Source organism: Pogona vitticeps, chromosome 1 (assembly GCF_051106095.1).
Source record: "Pogona vitticeps strain Pit_001003342236 chromosome 1, PviZW2.1, whole genome shotgun sequence".
In the NCBI taxonomy this organism is placed as follows: Eukaryota; Metazoa; Chordata; class Lepidosauria; order Squamata; family Agamidae; genus Pogona; species Pogona vitticeps.
The window spans coordinates 186,363,983-186,384,351 of record NC_135783.1 but is presented as its reverse complement, the minus strand read 5'-3'; the positions used below and the strand labels follow the sequence as shown (position 1 = coordinate 186,384,351).

Genomic DNA, 20,369 nt, shown 5'->3' with positions numbered 1-20,369 from the left:
TATGTATAAATGTTGTTGTGTATTTTATGCAGGTTGTTTTTTGGTGAAAAGCACTTTTAGCTTTCCCCCTACAAAACAACTTTTAAAGAGGGGAGGTGTTACATAACAGCACTGATGTTACCTGTCTGTCATGGGTTTGGAGGGAAAGTTCCATCCTATGGGGAGTGGAAGGCGGGACATCAGGAGGAGGGGCTGTACTGTATAAATATGTGATGCCTGTGTGGTGAAGAGTAGATGCTGAGACAGACTGTGAGACACTGGGTTGGGACGAAGCAGCAGCTGGGGAAGAAGAAGCTGTTGTGGGAGTCTGGGTGTCTGACAGGGTACTACTGTGTGTCAGAGTACCAACCTGATAGGTTCAGGTGTCTGTGGGTTAGCCAGAACTGATGGGTTCAGGGTCTGTGCTTTAAGTTAAAGGTTCTAGGTGAACCAAACTGTATGCTTGTGTGTGTGAGAATAAGCCACGTTACTTTATTTTATTCACCTGATTGTTTTATTTACCCTGTTTGTATTTAAAATAAACCTTATTCTTTTGTTGTTTAAAAATCCATCCCTGGTCTGTGTGACTTATTATAGGGAATGGTTGGTGGCAGCTTAGTAACTGTGTGATAGATCCCAGTAGGTCTGGGTTTGTCACAAGGACTATGGGACATATAATGGATTTTTACTTTTGTTTAGGGATTTTTATTCTATAGTATCACTGAGGACTATAGCCTTTTTATAACCAACTTGGATTATTTTATTTTACTAATGATTTCCTGGACTGGAACTGTTTGTATTCTTTTTAATGGCTTTTTGGGTTTTTGAATACTTTTATATTTTTCATGTTTTCTTTGCCTCACTACATCTTTGTAACTAAACAGCACAATGCTAGATTATTTGTTTTGGTTTAATTTGGCTTAGTAACATGCTTTTTCTTTAATAAAATAAAGATTATAAAACTCATTTGGTTTCCTGAACAGTACACTTGTCATAGGGTGTGCTGCCTCGGCCTAGCTTACTTAGAGTCCTGTCAGTGGTGCAAGTTAAGTCTAAGGACTACAAAGCCCACTTGACCTTTTCACAATAATATCTGAGAGTACCAGGGTGTTCTTATGTGGGCAGACTTGTGAGAAGGAGTGTTGTAGCATGGCTGGCTGGATTGGACTCTTTCAGCTCATTTTAGCATGTGCAAGCTCCTGATTGCTCTCTGTCCAAGCTTACACGTGTGTTTTCGAACCCGTGTTCGCGACATGGTGGCAGCGGCGGGATGGACCACGTGCTGGGTTTTGTAGTACCTCAGGATGACCAATTTTTGTTCTATCTAACAGCTTGAGTGACTCTGATCCACAAGCTAAGTTTTGATTGCAGTGGGACACTGAGGCTTCAAGGAGCTAGGTGCTTCCCTGGGTGTAAACAGTAATTTCCTAGGAAACACTGTTTGCCAGCAGTTAGATCTAAAGGCTGTGGTGAGAGGTGTTAAATCTTCAGGCTGTGGTAATGTGTGTTAGAATCTGGGGTGCTCTTTTAAGAAAGAGATTCCCAGTGGGACAAGCAAACTGTTAGGAAACAATTGGATTTAATCAATAGGCATGTACAGGTTGTTACAACGTTGTAGTGAAGAAATTCCAAGATGCATGTCCTTTATTTTTGGAGTGCTTGCACCCAAGTTGAGCAGGTCATTTCACAATCTTAGGATTGCATAAATGACTCTGACTGCATTGTTTTGGAACTTGCATCCAGGTTTTTTCTTTTTTGTTTTGGCCTAAGTGTACTCCTATAATCTTAGGATTTGCCGGAGCACCTGGCCGTGTTCCAGACTAGCTCTGGGTCTCCCCAATACGATCTTAGGATCTGGCAGGAGTACCTAGTTGCATCTGGCTTGGCCTAGAGTCATGCCCTATGATCTTGGAGGTATCTATCTGCACCCAGTTCAGTCAAAGATCATCTCTGTAACTCTAGGGTTCACAGAGTGATCACAGTTTTTCTTTTCTCTTCCTTTTGGATTTTTCAGTATTTTGGTTTTGGCAGCTGTCTGGCCTCTCACAGACCTTAGGGTCACCGAAGGGACAGCAGTTGGTCAGAAGTGCAGAAGAGATTTTTAATTTTATTTTGGTTTGGCAGCTGTTTGTTCTCTCGCCTATCTTAGGATAGCAGAAGGGACAGCAGTTGGTCAGAAGTGCAGAGGGGATTTTTAATTTTTCATTTCTATTATTAGAAGTTTTGTTTGCTGACCTAGCCAAGGCTAGAGTGCCAGCAGAAATGGAGGAGCAAAACCAGTCTAAAACCGTGGATATACTCTTAGAAGTGGCTTCGGGATTTTTCGAGCAAGCCAAGCAGAAAATTAGGGAAAGAGATTCCCTGATACGTGAGCTTTATCAGGAAAACATCCTTTTAAAACGTTTTCTTAGCACAGAACCTGGCTTGATGCAAAGGTTTTTCCAAGTTCAGCAGGGTTCCTTTGGGAATTACTGCAACGAGACGCTCCAAACAATTGGGAGCAACCCTGAGATGCAAGATGTTGGTGTGGAAAGAGTTAACGAGGCCCAGTGGAATGCTAAGGAGCATTCCAGAGAAGACAGCGATTCATCGCCCGTCCAAACAAAGGATTTACAGGCCCTGGAGCCGCGCTCAGAGAGAGGAATGCAGGAAAAAGTTCCCCGAGAAGCTGTGTCCTTGAGGAAATTAACATCGGGCGACCCAAGGGAAAACTGCAGTGCTCCAGAGAATTGCAGTGCATTGGAATTCAGCTCAGAACCATCTTCAGCTCCTTTTCAGAGCACAGGACAGGTGAGAAGTTCTGAAATAATTCGGGATGAGACTATGGGTTTGCCAGGACTTGTGTCAGCAGATCTTGATGCATGTCAGATCTCAAACAACCCCCCTTCTCTTAGCCCAGAGGGAACAGCGAAAGCAGACCCTGTTAGGTTGGCAGAGACCCCATGTAATTCATGGCAGTTCGGAAGTAAAGAAAAATACCAAGGGAGTGGCCTACTCAAGGTACCGGAAAAGTCAGCTGAGGAAGCTGGAGGAGTGAAGGTTTTCTCAGAGTCTTTGCCCAGTGCCATAGGAGGTGATAGTGGAGCAGTTTTGCAGCATGGTCTTTCACATTGTTGCGATAATACAAATGACTCTGTAAACTTGATTAAAGATAGAAAGCTGCATTTGAACCTGTCAGATTGTGAGACTGTTTATAACACAACCAACGAAGGGGGAAGCGCTAACTATTTAGGATTACAAAGTACTGATGTTTCTTCAGAGACGGAAATCATATCTGAAAAATTTGGCCCAGTACCACAGTTAATCTTCTCAGAAAGATCTTTAGAAAGAAAAGCAGAGGTTTGGGACAATGCTTATTTTCAACAGCCTATTTTCCAAAGAAGTGGTGAGAATGCTGATACTGTTTCTGAGGCTATGCAGAGTACTCCCAAGAGAACTTTGTTGCAACAGCGGCCTCTTGTGACCAAACCTGATAGCACAGCTAATTCAGCAATACATGTGTCCAGAGGTGTGACATTTCTGGACCAAGGCGTGGAAGGCATTGATCAATTTAGCTCAGAACAGGTATTGGAGTCTGTGTTACCTAATCCTAAAGTGGACTTGGATTTTAGCCAGTTAAATGAGCTCACGAAGACTGAATCAATCCTTACAATTAATGTTGAGATGTTGGTAGAAATTGTTTCTGTGACTGGAATAAAAGGAGGGCTTTACCAACTCAGAAAACTAGCACCTGGAATGGAAAATACCTATGTTACTTTTCAGAAATTGGTTGATGAATTGTTTGGTGATTTATATTATGTGATTGGCTATGTAGGCAACCTTGTAATTTACAGCCCTGATCCAATTCAAGCAGACCAAAATGCTTTGTCATTCTTAGAGAAGCAGAGACATCGGAGCCCAAGATTAATGCAGTGGTATTTCAGATTGCAAAAATATGATTTTGATGTTAAACATCTACTCAGAAAGGACGCTTTAATTCCCCACTGCTTATCTCGAATGTTTTGTGCAGATGCAAGGGGAGAAAATGGCTAGAATTGTTAAAGCTCTGATGTTTAGTTTTCTTGGTATTCTGTATGACTATGTTCCTGAGCATACATAGAGTGTTTTATCCATTATTACTACATATCAGTATATTAGATTGTCAAGTTATTATGATGTTAACCCTGGTTTCATTATTTTACTGTTTGATGACTAGAGTATTATCTGAGCATATGCAGAGTGATGTATTTGATTAATTATACTAACTTGTTTATTCTTCTGTTTTTCAGACTAGTAGAGGTGTCTAACGCAAATTTCTCTCATGTATGGTAAATACTGTAATTATAATAGTTCTCATGTATCAATTGTTTTGCTATTTTAGAATCATATTTGAAATGTATTACTTTATGTTCAAGTTAATATCTTTCTCTATTTTGTTAATGCTTCATTATGACCTCTCATCTTATTCAGTTATCAAAATTAAAACTTAAATTGTTTAGGAATTTTGTTAATCTTCAGGGGGCTTGTGATGAGATGGGTTTTTGAGTTAAAATCTTTTAAGGCATATGGGTTTTGTAATTAAGAAATAAGCCAGAGAGGTTCCATTTTGTTTCTTTGTATATAGTATCTGTGCTATGCTGACAAGTTGTTTTCTAGGCGAGCAGAGAGAATGTTATTCTGAAGGCCTGAGAAAGGACTGTGTGATTAGATAGATTTGTTGTGACTCTTTGAGAAACCACCATAAACCCAAATAACATCTGCTGTGTATGAGAAAGAATTCATGTGATGTAACAGGACTGTTTGCCTAGTAACGAACTCTGATTGGATGACATCGTGGGAAGGTGCATTAGGCCCTTGCCAGTTACTCTTGAAAAAGGAACTTTTTACCTATGGACATTGTCTTTCCAAGACCGACTTTTCAGTGATTCGTGACCTACATTTCAGCCATATGAGACTTACCCTGATGTCTTGAGAGAGAGTTTGGTGGCCTACCTACATGGACTGGTTTCTATGCTTTGCTGGATTACTTTTGGACTTATGGGATTTTCCTAAAGACTGTACATGGACTATTTTCTATGGACTGTTACCTATGGAATATTCTTTATGGACTTCTTTTCTTGGAATACTCCATATGGACTATGCTCTTGTAATTTAGTAAGGACTATGGTATATTTACTGGATTTTTCTTTTCTAAGGACTATGGGACATATAATGGATTTTTACTTTTGTTTAGGGATTTTTATTCTATAGTATCACTGAGGACTATAGCCTTTTTATAACCAACTTGGATTATTTTATTTTACTAATGATTTCCTGGACTGGAACTGTTTGTATTCTTTTTAATGGCTTTTTGGGTTTTTGAACTTTTATATTTTTCATGTTTTCTTTGCCTCACTACATCTTTGTAACTAAACAGCACAATGCTAGATTATTTGTTTTGGTTTAATTTGGCTTAGTAACATGCTTTTTCTTTAATAAAATAAAGATTATAAAACTCATTTGGTTTCCTGAACAGTACACTTGTCATAGGGTCATCTGTGAGTGCTGCCTCGGCCTAGCTTACTTAGAGTCCTGTCAGTGGTGCAAGTTAAGTCTAAGGACTACAAAGCCCACTTGACCTTTTCACAATAATATCTGAGAGTACCAGGGTGTTCTTATGTGGGCAGACTTGTGAGAAGGAGTGTTGTAGCATGGCTGGCTGGATTGGACTCTTTCAGCTCATTTTAGCATGTGCAAGCTCCTGATTGCTCTCTGTCCAAGCTTACACGTGTGTTTTCGAACCCGTGTTCGCGACAGGCTATGGTCAGAAAATGGAAGTCAACCTTTAAAGAACTGGAACAGGAATAAAAAAAATTGGCTTCACAAGGAAATGAAAACAATTTTATATATCATGTTCAAAATTTTATTGGGAAGAAGTTAGCACTTGGGTGAAAAAAGTAACCTGGCAGTATTGTGTTTTGCGAATGATTAGGTTTTCTGAATTTTTAATTTATATCAAATCGGGACCTAAAATTATTTCAAACTCATTTTAAGAATACTGTTTCAAATAATCTAAGGAAGAGTCATTACCACTTTACCATTGATTATTAGCTGTGGTTGCAATACTTAGCTTGCTGATTCCTTTTATATTATATTAATACATGAGAAACACAATGATTTTAAAAGTATTTTTAAATTCTTGCACCAAATTAGCTTTAATCGGTCTATCAGTTAACAAAAAACTTAACTAGTTCATCTATCCACAAAATTAATTGAAGCACATAGACTTATAGTAATCCTTAAGGGAATACTGTTTTATGTTCAATGAAAATAAAAGCAAGAGCTGACAGAGCAAGGATGGGCAACATCCACAGTCCAATCTGTGTTGTACAGTGTTTCTGCTCATTCTTTGCAAAAAGAGAGGTTACTTACCTGTAACCATGGTTCTTCAAGTGGTCATCTGTGAGTTCACACAAAAGGGTTAACCCAGCGCCAGCGTTGGTCCTCTCGGAACATTCTCAAGCTTTAAGAGAAAAGTAACAAGTTTAAGGCTGCCTATACCGCGCATGCTCTGCCCGCCCCAGCCTCAGTTCCATTTATCCGCCACAGGTACCTGAGCATGAGCTAGATAGAACCAGTGACAGATAGAGGGGAGGCAGGGCGGGATTGTGTGAATTCACAGATGACCACTTGAAGAACCATGGTTACAGGTAAGTAACCTCTCTTTCTTCATCATGGTCTTCTGTGAATGCACACAAAAGGGTGATTAGCATGCTTACTCACCGGATGGTGGGCTGTCACTGGAGGACAGACGTCAACACTGCTGTCCCGAAACTTGTTTCGTTCTTAGCCCTCAGGTCTAGTCTGTAGTGAGTGATGAAGGTGGAGACATTAGACCAAGTGGCAGTCCTGCAGATGTCAGGCAAATCAACACCACATAGTAGGGCAGTGGAAGAGGTTATGGCTCTGGTGGAATGAGCCGGGAGTCCTTCAGGTGGAGTCTTATGCTGAAGCTCATAAGCAAGTGTGATTGTGGAGACAAGCCATCTGGAGAGCGTTGAAGACGATGCTGGAAGACCCTTCTTTTTCCCAAAGTAGCAGAGGAAACAGTACCTTATCCTTGAAAAACTGTAGGAAAGGTTGATCAGAACGAAGGGCAGCAAGTTCACTTGACCGTCTGGCAGAAGTGATGGCCACAAGAAACGATTCCAAAGATAACATCTTGAGGTCACATGTCGCCATAGGCTCAAAGGGAGGGCGAGTAAGGGCATGCAACACCAACTGAAGGGACCACTGTGGAACAAGTGGTCGAACTGGAGGTCTCAAATTAGTAAGCCCTTTAAGAAAGGCTTTAATTGTAGGATGGGAGAAAAGGCGTGATGAGGTTGAGTCCTTAGGCTGAAAGGAGATAATCGCAGCAAGGTAAACTTGCAGATAATCGCAGTAAGAAGCCACTGGCAATGGTGCGGCTAAAAAATATTGTAAATAAATAAATAAATAAATAAATAAATAAATAACAGTGGAAAGAGACAATTTGAAGTCAAACAGGTAACACAAGTATTGTAACAAGGTACAGAGGATGGAACAAGACCCCTGGCTTCAGTAAACTTTAGGAAACTTTTCCACTTGTAGTTGTACAATAGAGAAGTGGACGGCTTTATGGCTTGATCTAGGACCTCCTTGATTTCAGGAAGATCCTCCACGCCGTTAGGTGCAGTGTCTCCACGTCTGGATGGAACACTCTGCCTGCATCCTGTGTCAAGAGATCAGGTAATATTGGTAGTCTCTTGAACTCTGAGGACATCTTCATCAACGTTGGAAACAACACTTGCCGAGGCCAGTATGGTGCTATGAAGATCGCCCCCACAGGTGAGTATCGAAGCTTCACTAGAGACTTCTGAATTAAAGGAAGAGGAAGGAACATGTAGAGGAGCCCTTGATTCCATGGGATCATGAATGCGTCCCCTAACGAGTCCTTGCCCAGGCCGGCTCTGGATGCATATTCGGCGCACTTCGCATTGTGATGAGAGGCTAAGATGTCCACGGCCCAGTCCCCCATAGGTGACAGAAGTCCTGGAACACTTGGGCGTTCAGTTCCCACTCGTGTGTCTGACGAGTGAGGCGACTCAGCTGGTCCGCTAACACACTGTCTGTCTTGGTCACATGAATCGCTACAGGAAAGACATGGTGCTGGTAGCACCATTCCCAAAGATGAACGGTGAGGTAGAGAAGCGATCCTGAGCGAGTCCCTCCTTGTTTGTTGATATAGTACATGGTCGTGGTGTTGTCTGTTACTAATTGGACACCACGACCCTGCACCATAGGAAGGAAAGCTCTGAAGGCCTTGATGACTGCTATGATCTCCAGATGGTTTATATGGAGGTTTCTTTCTTGAGCAGACCAGAGAGCATGAACCTTGTGTCGTCCGCAGTGTGCTCCCCATCCGGTCGGACTCGCATCTGTTGTCACCTGCACAGTGAGCTGAAGGGTCCAAAAGGGTCTGCCTATCCTCAGATGAGGAGGGTAGTTCCACCATTGTAGTTGTTGTGCAAGCTCTGGAGTTACGCGAAGGCGTTTCTTCTGTCTGTCATGGGATTGAAAAGTGACAGGAACCAAGCCTGCAGGGACCGCAACTTGAGACGTGCATGTGTCAAAGCCGGAGTGGTAGAGACCATAAGGCCTAACAGGTGTTGAACATGTTTTGCCCTCACACGGGCCCTTGGCCGAAACCCTCTGAGAGCCTTGCGTATCTTTCGAATTCGGTCTTTGGTCAGAAAAATTCGACCTCTGACGGCATCTAGACGTGCTCCGATGTAATGCACTATCTTGGATGGTTCTAGATGTGACTTCTCTCAGTTGATGGTGAGTCCTAGCTTTGGCAGTAACCGTAGAATGAATTTTGTGTCTTTCAGGGCCCGAACCCTGGATGGGGAAACCACCAACCAATCGTCTATGTAAAGGTAGACATGGATGCCGTTGAGGCGTAGGTAAGCTGCTACAGGTGCCATGACCTTTGTGAATGTCCTGGGAGCTGTTGAAAGTCCAAAGGGCAAGGCTAGGAATTGATAAATGGTTCCCTGGAAGATGAATCGAAGGTACTTGCGATGATCTGGATGGATGGTCACATGGAAGCATGCATCCTTCAGATCCACCATGACAAACCAATTGTTTTTCTTTAGCAGGGGCAGGATGGACTTCAAGGTCACCATCCGGAAGCGTCTTGGATGCAGGTAAGTGTTTAGGATTCTTAGGTCAAGGACAGGTCTTATACCTCCGCCTTTCTTTGACACGGCGAAGTACCGGGAGTAGAATCCATTTTTTAGATCTGTGATTGGGACAGGTTGAATGGTGTCCTTTCCTAGAAGAGATAGAACTTCCTCTTCTAGAGCAGGGTCGAAAGATGTGTGATTTACGAACCCTAAGGGAGGAAATTCTATAAATTCCAGTCGGTAGCCGGATTGGATGATTTTTAATACCCACGAGTCGTTTGTGATGATAGACCAGTTTTCCAGAAATGGTTGAAGTCGTGTGGTGATGGGGTTTCTGCTTATGTGTATGACAGAGTCAAAGATACTGTTTTGATTTTTTGGCAGGTGGCTTGTAAGATTGCCTACGCTGCAACTGTTGAGGACGGTAACTGGGAGCGGAGGAAGAAGCCTGAGATGACCTTTGCTGAGGTAAGTTCTTGTATGATCTGTACTGCTGTGAAGGTTGCTGGTATTGTGTATAAGACCTTCTCCACTGAAATTTCTTGTATCTAGGTTGTGGTTGGATAGAGTAAGGCTTGGCGGTCTTCTTTGCCTTATGAAGCTCCTCCAAATGATTGTCAGTTTTTTTTTTTATTGAATAGACCTGTAGCGTCAAAAGCCAGGTTTTCTACTTTGGTTTTGACGTCCTCTAGGATGTCGGCAGACCTCAGCCATGCGTGTCTGTGAATAGTAACAGCTGACATAAGAACTCTGGCAGCAGTCTCAGCTGCATGCCTAGTGGACAATCTCTGATGTTTAGATACAGTCTGGGCTTCCTCATAGGAATTCAGGAAACCCTGCCAAACATCCTCTGGGATCATTTTGAAACCAGGTAGAATTTTGAGCCCAAGTTGTTTCTGGTATGCTCCTAAGGCAGTTTGATAATTGATGATCTGGAGGAGCAAAGAAATTAAGGAGTAGATTTTTCTTCCAATAATCTCCAACTTTTTGCCCTCTTTGTTAGTGGGAGTAACATGTGATTTCCCAGAGGGTTTGGTACAACTTGTTTCCATGATGAGTGAGTTCGGTATTGGGTGCTTGAGCAAGAATTTCGTGTCACTGCCGTGAACACGATAAAGATTCTCTGTGCGGCGAGAAATAGAGGGAGAGGTGGAGGGTTGCTCCCAGAACTCTTTTATAATGTCCATTATAACTGGGACGAAGGTGAGACTTGGGGGAGGAGACCTTTCTTGATTAATGTCACCAAAAATAAGGTCCTCCCCAGGAGGTGTGGGCTGGTTTACTTCAAGCTTTAAAGCTGTTGCTAGTCTAGAAAGCATCTGTGAATAAGAGGGAAAATCCTCTGAAGGAGACGAAGCATGTGGGTCCCCTGTATCAGAGCCTACAACCTCACCCTCAGGTAGGTCTCCTTGGCAAGGTTGCGAGGGTAACTCCTCCTCAGAATCAGAAGATGCTGCTGAAGAGACTTCATCTGGATCAGATGAAGACATCCCGCTTCCTTTTGTGAGAGTGCCTTTCGACGTCAAGATTGGAAGACTGAGTTTGTTGAGAGGAAATAGGGGCTGTTGATGTTGAGGGAACAGGCTCTACAGGAGGTGGTACTGGTGCCCTTGAAACTCTGATGTCGACCCGTCGACGTTGGTGGCAGCGACGGGGACGTGGAGACCCCGAAGAAGAAGAGGAGATGTATACATATCTCACCTTCTTATGCTTTCGATGTCAATCACTCGATGTGGAGGAGGAAGAATCAGAAGAGCTATATTCCCATCGACGCCAACGGTGATGACAAGCCCTCAGTCTCTCAGAGTCATCAGAGTCTGAGGACCTATTCCGACGTTGGTGTTTGGATCGATGTCGAGTCGAAGAGCGGTCTTTCCTTTTCGACGAGCGCTTTTTCCGAGGGGATTTCGACCTCGAACACGCTGACGAGACCAAAGAGCCGAAGATCCCTGCCCAAGAGGCACTGGGCTATGCGGGGCAGAAGTCAAGCCTGCAGTGACTCCAGCAAGCTGACTCGGCGTCGGAGATGAAACGCCAGCCGGGAGGGAAGGCTCAACTTGTCGAGGAGGGAGTGATGGGGCTGCCTCCAACAATGATTCATGGTCTCTCGACGATTCCTCCAAAATAGGCGATGGCAAAGCCTCAGAAATAGGCGGTAGTTGAATGTAGGGTTCCTTAGTCTTGACAGGAGCCTTTCCTTTTGCTTGTTTTACAGATTTAGATGCAGCAGCAGAAGGCTTCGATGCTAAAGCGGATTTCTTTGAGGCAGTCGCCTTTTTAGAAGGTTTCGTGACTTTGGAGACGACCGACTGAATAGAAGTTCCAGATTCAGATTGTGGGGTGGCCAAAGGTGAGGCCATTTCCAACTCAGAAGGTTGAGTAGAAGCTAAGGTAGATTCCCACAGGTGATACTTAAGATGCTGTTGCCTTGCTTTTAATGCAGCTTTAGTGAAAGCTTTACAATGTTTGCAGGATTTAGCGAGGTGGGATTCGCCTAAACAGAAAAGGCAACGATCATGCCCGTCTAGAGCACACAACACAATGGCTAAATGGCCCTGAAGGGGACATAAAAGCTGGAAAGTCTTACTGGTAGCCATTAGTAAGGCGGGAAAAAAGGCGGGAAAGTCCGAAGCAGCCAAAATCGAGGGGAAATCCAAAAACGGAGTAAAGCCAAGAAACGGTCCACGTCACGGAAGGGAACAGTTCACAAATTCTGTTCGATCCATTGTCAAAAGGTGGTAAAAATCAGTCAAATTAGCGAAAGTATATAGAGCTCGAAGCGAGAGGTTCCAAATAGCTAGGCAGAAAAATGGAACTGAGGCTGGAGCGGGCGGAGCATGCGTGGTATAGGCAGCCTTAAACTTGTTACTTTTCTCTTAAAGCTCGAGAATGTTCCAAGAGGACCAATGCTGGCACACCCTTTTATGTGCATTCACATAAGACCACGATGAAGAACACATCTTAATTTGCAGACAGTACCACAGAGAAAGGGGGGGGGGAGAGCACATATTAACAAACCTTAAGCATATTAAAACAGATATTAAAGGGGGATAGCCCCAAAATCCCTGAATCTGTATTCATGAAATGTGACAGGAATCATCAATTCAGACATGACCACCATTCCCCTGAAATTTCAAGTACTGACAGGAAAAAAATCAAACAAGTAATGGCCATTATAAAGGAAAACCAAAGAAGCAGGTACATCACTAAGGGGGCACCATGCCTCCTTGTTATGCGCAGTGATGTGATTTTTCAGATTTTCTGGACTACAAATACCATAATTCTCCATTCTGGGAATTCTACGTCCATTGCAGGCATCTTTCAAACACCTCAATATGATTCACCTGGATGAAAGGCTTCAATTAGAAGACCTTGAGGCTTAGTGAGGCCAAAGTCTTCCCAAGGTTCCTTCTGAGAAAGTTCCCAGCTAATACTCTGATAGGAACAGGAAGCCTGAACAGAGCTTGGCCTAGTCAAGCCTCAAAGCTTTCTAATTTAGGCATTTCTCTCAGCAAATCATCCAGAAAAATCTGAAAATCCTTAGACATGCACAACCATGAAACAAACAAATAAGTTGCTGCCATTGTAATTCCCCAGTGACAATCAAAAATGTCCAAACTTTGACTCAAATCAGAATCAGATCTGATCCAAAATCTGAATCTCTCAGTCTGGTTCAGGACTGAACTGGGGATCCTTGGACAGCCCTACTTAGTAGGTATGGGACTTATTTTTTTTTTCACTACAGCATCCAGAATTCATCAGGAACAAGAATTATGGTTGCTGAAGCCAAAAATATCTACGCCCTCAGAGGAGTTTCAGAACACACGCTTCTTCCTTGGCATGTCTCTCTCTCTGGGGCAAAACCCATGACCCTGAAGAACTAAATGGGTGGGCGTAACTAAACTCCATGGGAGCTGCTAGGGATCAGGGCAGAGGTCCCCAACCTTTTTCACCCTGCGGACGTGCTGGGGAAGGCGGGTCACCCCCCTGTGCTCATGTGCATGCATGCACAAGCGCGTATATGTGTAAACGGCGGCACAGCACTTGTGCAGGCACCTGTGCTCATGTGCTAATCAGCTGTGCGGGGGTGAGTGTGTGCGGGGGGGGGAAGGAGGTCTGTCTCCACAGCTGGTCCGGCTCAGGCCACGGACCAGGGGTTGGGGACCTCTGGATTATGGAACTAGTAGTTTTTTGAAAGGCACTCTGTACAGAGCCTAATGAGCAGAGAGACTGCCTTGCAGCTACCATGGCATTTACCCACTCCCTTCCATTTACCCTTTCTTCAGGATAATCGTTATCACTCCCAAAGGGAGACTTTGCAAGACACAAGTGTGTGTTATAAAACTCCTCCGAGGACTTGAAATCTTTGGGTACAAATACCAAAATTCTGGATTGGGGAATTCCTAATGAATTCTTGAAGCTGTAGAGAAAAAAAAATCCAAAAAACCCATGCCTGCTATTTACTACAATTAGATTTGTTGCTATATGAGAAGCAGACATTTTAATGGGAACATTTCTTGAATGAGCCTATGGACGGGACTGAAAGATTTACTGACATTCAAGTTTGGCTTTCTTCTGATCTTTTTTTCTTTTTTTTTTTTAAAGATGCTAAAATATGATAAAACTTAACATTTGCCAAAAATATCACAGAAGAATTTGTCTTTATATGCAAGCTACCCTAGTTTTAAGATCCTTTCCACTTCTTGCAATAATTAAACAAAGATGCTATTAAGCCTGATGAACTATTGTACCATATTCTACAAAACTGTTAATGCTATGCTTTTGAGGGCATGCTATGTTCACTACTCGAGGACCATCTGCTGATTAATATTTAACTATTTCAGTCATCCAGTAGCAGTCTAATTTGTTTATTTTTACCTGGTCAAAGCTAGCTGCAATGAAGACAACAGACTTATAGACAAATTGAAGAGTATGCCACCCCAATAGGCTATGCCAGTGCCAAACAGGAAGAGAATCAGTGACACAAAAGGAAACCACAAGTTCTGGTTGCTTAATGTAACAGCATCCAACTCTGGCAAGAATAAGGAATCCCACATTCTTTTAAACCAGTTAAACCTGCAAAAAGAAAAAAAGGACAATATGATGGTCAGTTGTTTTGATTACTTCAGCTATCAAAGTTAGTAATTTATTCCTAGCTACAATCTGATTTACACTAACAAAGAAGTGCCCTTGTCTCCACCACAGTTCCAAGGCTGTGAAATACAGACACCTGAAATTTGGTGTTTCTGATAAGGGGAGCAGAGGTGATATTTGGTTTTTTAAATGAATTCATTAATTGCAGTTAATTTAGAGCTGTTTAAAGCTTGCAGAATCCAGATGATGGATCCCATAACCAGCAGTCAAAGCTGCAGTTGAGTTTGCCATTGTTGTTTACTCAAAGGGCTTTCAGGTAACGCCTTATGGGCCTCAGGCACTATAGTATACAGGAAGTCAACACAATAGACACAACTGCGGCTTATTTCTTCAGAGCCTCAGACACTTCAGAAAGTGAAGAGAGACAAAGAGAATTTTAGAAATGTTTGCTGAACAGTAAATTGGTTATTTCTATGTTAAACAGGAAGACAAGCAAACTGATGCATCCAATCTCAAAATAACTTATTGAAAGTAACATTAAAACATAAGTTTAAATTAGTTATTTCTGGAAGATTAGGTCTATCATCCCCCTATTTAACATAATAGTAATGCATTATATCTAAACTCTGCAGCTACCTGGTGAGCTTGGAGAGGAAAGGGAGCAGAAGGAAAGTGTGAATGAACCCTTGGGTGGAGGGAAAGACCGGTCATTGAGAAAAGGGAGGGGGAAGTGGAGGGGGAAAGAGAAGAAAAAGAGCACTAAGCTACCAAGACAGAAAGAACACTGGGCGGGCAAGAGGAAAGAAAGAACACTGAGACAGATGAGTGATAAGGAGGAAGACCACTGGATCAATGGGTGAGGGTGCAGAGAGAACACTGAAGGGTGTAGAAGGAAAAACGCACTGGTAGAATTGGGAATGAAAGGTGTTCTAACCTAGAAATGGTTTCTAAACTGGGTACTTCTGCTAGTGTAACACACACACAAAGAGAGAGAGAGAGAGAGAGAGAGAGAGAGTATGGAAATACAGAAATATGGGATGGAGTCTCTAAGAATTATGCACTGCAGTGCAAACTATATAAGGAAGGGACATACCCGTATAAAAATGTAAGAGCATTCACAATAGGTTCCACTTTATAGGGTTTGGCTGCTTTAGTAAGTGCAGAAACAAAATCTGAACACTGACCTAAAACAAGAAAAAATATCAGAAAGCAGGCATCCACAACAACCTACAGAAATAATACTGAGAAATGTAAGGTAAACTGTAAGATGTATTACCTTACTTAATTTTTTTTATTACAGTCATTGACCAGCAAAGTATTACCTTACTTAAATATAAAGCTGTTGCACTAAACCAGTAATTGTAGTTCTTCGAGTGGACTTCTGTGATTCAAATCCTGGGTAATCCGTGCATCCATGGAGCCTCATCAGAATTTATTTATTTATTTATTTATTTATTTATTTATTTATTTATTTATTTATTTATTTATTTATTTATATCTATCTTTCTATCTATCTTTCTATCTTTCTATCTATCTATCAAATTTATACCCCACCCATCTAGACCGAAGTCTACTCTGGGTGGCTAACAATAATAGATAAAATAAAAACAATATAATAAAATAAAAAACGACAGTAGTAATATAGCTCAAGGTGGGGAAAAATATTCAAGTGATGACAGGAGGGAAAGCCTGCCTAAAAAGCCAGGTCTTAGGTTTGCTCTTGAAAACACCCAGCGAGGGAGCCAGACAGATCTCTGGGGCAGACTGTTCCAAAGGCGAGGGGCCATTGCCGAGAAGGCCCAGTTTCTTGTTCTTTCTCTTCGGGCCTACCTCGGTGTTAGGCCCCTCAGCCCCCCTTCCTGGCTAGAAAAAGTGATTTGGGTAGATCTAGGTGGGAGGAGGCGTACTGCTAGATATCAAGGTCCTAAACTGTTTAAGGCTTTATATGTCATCATTAACACTTTGAATTCAATGCGGAAATGAACAGGCAACCAATGCAAGGCAGCCAGAGTGGGGGAAATATGCTGATATTTTCTCATCCCACTGAGAAGTCTAGTCTTCTCATTCTGCACTATTTGAAGCTTCCACATCAATCTCAAAGGTAGCCCCACGTACAGCGCATTATAGTAGTCTAATCTTGAGACTACAAGCCATGGACCAGAGTGGTGAGTGCCCCGACATCAAGATAGGGACGCAGCTGGGCAATCCACCACAGATGGAAATAGGCAAAGTGGACCACTGACGCCTAAGAGAAGGTTTTTTAAAAAAATAAATGACAAATGTTTTTGGAATACAATTGTCGTCATCATCTTAGAACTGCAAAATTGGAAGGGCCCTTATGGATCATCAAGTCCAGCCCCTGTCAAGGAGGCACAGTCGGGAATTTAACTCCCAACCTCTGGCTCTTCAGCCAGACGGCTAAGCCTCTGAGCTATCCAGTAGTTCCAAACCCCTATAAAGAAAACGTATAGAGTAGGTAGAATATATAATCTCACATACAGTACTACATTTTGCAGCACTTATCTGAGTGATATCAATAATTATGCATATTGAGATTTCAGATATGTCAGAATAATTGCTTCAGTTGTTAGTGTCACATTATTCTTTGACATGAGTGCTAGTCTGTTTAGCCTCCATGGTAGCTAACACACTGTTTATTGTGCACGCTTCTAGGCATTAAAGATGTTTTTCTTCTTTGCATTAGCACAAGTGATATTTACAAGTTTCCCCACACACACACTTGGAAGCACAGATTTGTTTATTTACATTTTTCTTAATTTATTATATGTATATTGCACATACATATTTGTGTTACATAATTTAAAAGATGGCAAAACTTTTTAAAGATATTTCTGCAAGAGTCAGTAAGCTAAAATGTGACAGATCTTCACGCTACCCTATTTTAACAGTTTCATTTTCTTTCATTCTACTTGGTAAAAATCACCGTAAGAAGAAATCTAAATAATATGCACTATGAAGCAAATTTTTCAGGTTTTATAATGATACATAACATGTGCCTAAAATATTTTAATGTAATGTTACCTGTTGAAATTAAGGACCTTTGTTGTCTCCCATACGCGAGAAGAATATTAGAAATAATGTACACGGGAAGGGCACCACCATAGAACCGTATTACCTATTTTTTAAAAAATGTTTTATAGAAAAAAAGCATACAAAAATCATCCTATGTTTATGAAGAAAACAATTCTGTACTTCCATTACACATATTACATGCTATCCACTATCTCAGTATTCCTTATAGACCCAAAAGACATTTCTGTACAGTAGGGTTAAAACTGCAACAGAGTATGTAACTTGCCTAAAGTCACTCACTAAGTTCATGGGTGGACTGAGAGTGAATCAGACTTCTGACACATACTGTTAAGAAAAATACTAAATTAGCTCTCCAAAGGTTGACATTTTTAAAAGACAAGTTAGAGTCTGTGCTAATGTTCTCTTCATCTGTACGATAGCACATCTTCCAGCAACCCTGCGATAGCACTCAAGCAGTTGCCAAACTGCTACTCCATTTTCAACTTCCATGGGCTCCTTAGAAAGCCCATCAGAATTAGCACGTGGGAAGAGGAATGAAGGGGTAGCAGTGTTTTGTGTGTGCCTATAAGCCTACAAAACTGTACATACTCATCACAATCATAAAGTTTCAGACAATAATAACAAAACATTCAGAAAAGTAAGCTATCTGTTCAACAATTCCCAATTCATCAGCCACATAGTATAACCTACTAGGAGCCACTTTTGCGGAGCCCCAAGTACAAGAAAGAACAAAAACCACAAACAGGTTTATATATCTGCAGGGGACTGCAATTCATGGCTGATGGGTCTCGAGCATAACAGGTTGTGCAGAATTGGTTTAAATGAAAACAACTAGGATTTAAACAAATCTGAATTTGGGATGTATCATTTTGCTGCTGGCACACCCTAGTCAAAGACATCTATTTATTTAAGGCTGTTACATCTACTTAGGATTTCATCATGCGATATCACGTAATGCCATCTGTGAAACTGACTCAGGGTTTACCCACAGACTCTTAACTGAATTACAAACAACTTGCATAGCAGCAACCACTAGGGGGATAATTCTTACAAGTTGCAAACAACCACATGAAGCTGCAACACCGTCAAGACTGCATATTTTTAAGCAAGCTGCAGTCTTGGAGTGCAAGGATTTAAACCCTTTTGCCTGTCTTTGGCTCCCTCAAGGAACCAGTCTCCTGACTTTCTTCTGAAGAACAAGGCTTCTTCCACTTGATGGCTGGCAGGTTTCTAACCTGTGTCCTTGATAAGAGAAGGGGAGTTGATTTGGCAGAGGACTTGGGTGGGAATGTTATCGCTTTGCTTCCTTTCAAACGATATTATGTAGAGATGGGCATGAACCGCTGGTTCTGTCCTTTGTGCCTGTTTGGCTGACGGCCGCACAGCGGATCTGCAGCTCAGTGCCCCATCCCCTCCAGCAGGTGCCCACTTGGAGGCAGCTGCCAGAGGAGGTGGAGCAGGGAAGCTGGGGCGCTGCCTCTGAGTGGGTGTCTACTGGAGGGGGCGGGGTGCCGAACAGCAGATCAGCTGTACAGTTCTTGGCCGAACCAGCACGAATCAACAAACCGGTGGTTTGTGCCTATCTCTACATAGCACCAAATGTGGGTTTAAAGGTGTTCTGAGGCTTGAGCTAAATTGTTGCCCTTAATCAAGTCACTCGTCTGTTCTTCATGTTATGTGGTTCCTTGCTTCCTGACTGTACAATACATACACTGGCTGAAAACCAGTAGTAAGCCAGAACTAGAGTGGGCCCATTAAATCAATGAAACTTAATGCAGGAAATGGCTCATTACATCCCCACTGATTCAATGGGCTTACTATATTTGCAACTTATTACTGGATGTCAGCTACAGGGTTTTGCCCAATGCTGTAGTGTGACGGCAAGAGGAGAAGGGGACGACCGAGGATGAGATGGCTGGACAGTGTCTGCGAAGCAACCAACATGAATTTGACCCAACTCTGGGAGGCAGTGGAAGACAGGGGGGCCTGGCGTGCTCTGGTCCATGGGGTCACGAAGAGTCGGACACGACTAAACGACTAAACGACGACATAGTGTAGTGACAAGGAAAATAATAGCTGCACCTCCTTAGATCAGACTTTGCCAACTTTGCATTTCCAGGCATGTTTGGAAAATTACTCTAACCTTCCAGAAATACTGGTCATGGTTGTTGGGGATAAAGGCAGTTTTAGTACCATTTATTCTGCTGACCCAAGGTTAGAGAAGATTGCTTAAGGCCAGAGCTGGGCAGTGCCCAACCCTTCAGAGGTGGTTGGATTGCAAGCCTCACCCATGGCTAGCATGACCAGTGGTGATGAGTAAGGTTGCAATCCAAAAACAGGTGGTGGGCCACAAGCTGTACACCTCTGCCTCGGATGGAACAGAGCGTTTTTCTTTGTTTTCCAGCCTCTGATACACCAGACTCCATGGAAGGACGTGGTTGGGTCCGGTCGGGCAGGCTGGGCAGACCTGCAGCGCATGCACACTTTGGGGACAAACCCTAAATGCTAATAGGACTATCCTTTTTGAAGTATTTCCTATTGCTACAACCACACACTACGCTAATAATAGTTGATTTACTAAGGTGTATTAAATTACAAATCTCCTGACCTTAAGCTGATAACACATTAAACAAAGTCACCAGATAAATGAAAGGATCATACCTGACCAAGAACTTGAAGAAAAGAAGTCTTGATAATTACCTAATTTAACACACATATTAAAAACATTTTTAACAAGTTAAAATAAAACAACATTAAAATATTAAAAACATACCCATGGTGATGATTAAATATTGCACGGTATTTGGGGATGGAAGTGTCTTCTAGCCTGATGCATCAGTTCCAGGCGCTCCCTGATACTGCTAGCTTAGCCATAATAATCTACAGCAACCTCTAGATAAGGCTACTGCAAAGTCCGTATATGGCCCAGCTGATTGCCTATTTTGCATGGACAGTTTTAACCTGAAAGCACCAAACAGTTTGAAACACAGTTTTCTGAAGGCCAACCACATTATTCATTTGAAACCCTTCTGTACTTACAGTACTTGCTTTCTGAAGTCTGATGGCTGATCGTTA

General features: G+C 42.3%; 1 protein-coding gene across 2 annotated transcripts in view; it reads right to left on the bottom strand.

Moving 5' to 3' along the window:
* Nucleotides 1-20,369, bottom strand: part of PGAP1 (post-GPI attachment to proteins inositol deacylase 1) — a 98,262-nt gene that overhangs the window by 23,019 nt on the left and 54,874 nt on the right. For both annotated transcript variants that reach the window (XM_020795319.3, XM_078380112.1), the window contains exons 19-22: nt 19,956-19,994; nt 17,283-17,376; nt 15,334-15,424; nt 14,025-14,222 (exon numbers count right to left, since the gene is read on the bottom strand). In XM_020795319.3, the coding sequence (XP_020650978.3) occupies nt 14,025-14,222; nt 15,334-15,424; nt 17,283-17,376; nt 19,956-19,994 (422 nt within the window). The remainder of the gene's footprint in view (nt 1-14,024; nt 14,223-15,333; nt 15,425-17,282; nt 17,377-19,955; nt 19,995-20,369) is intronic.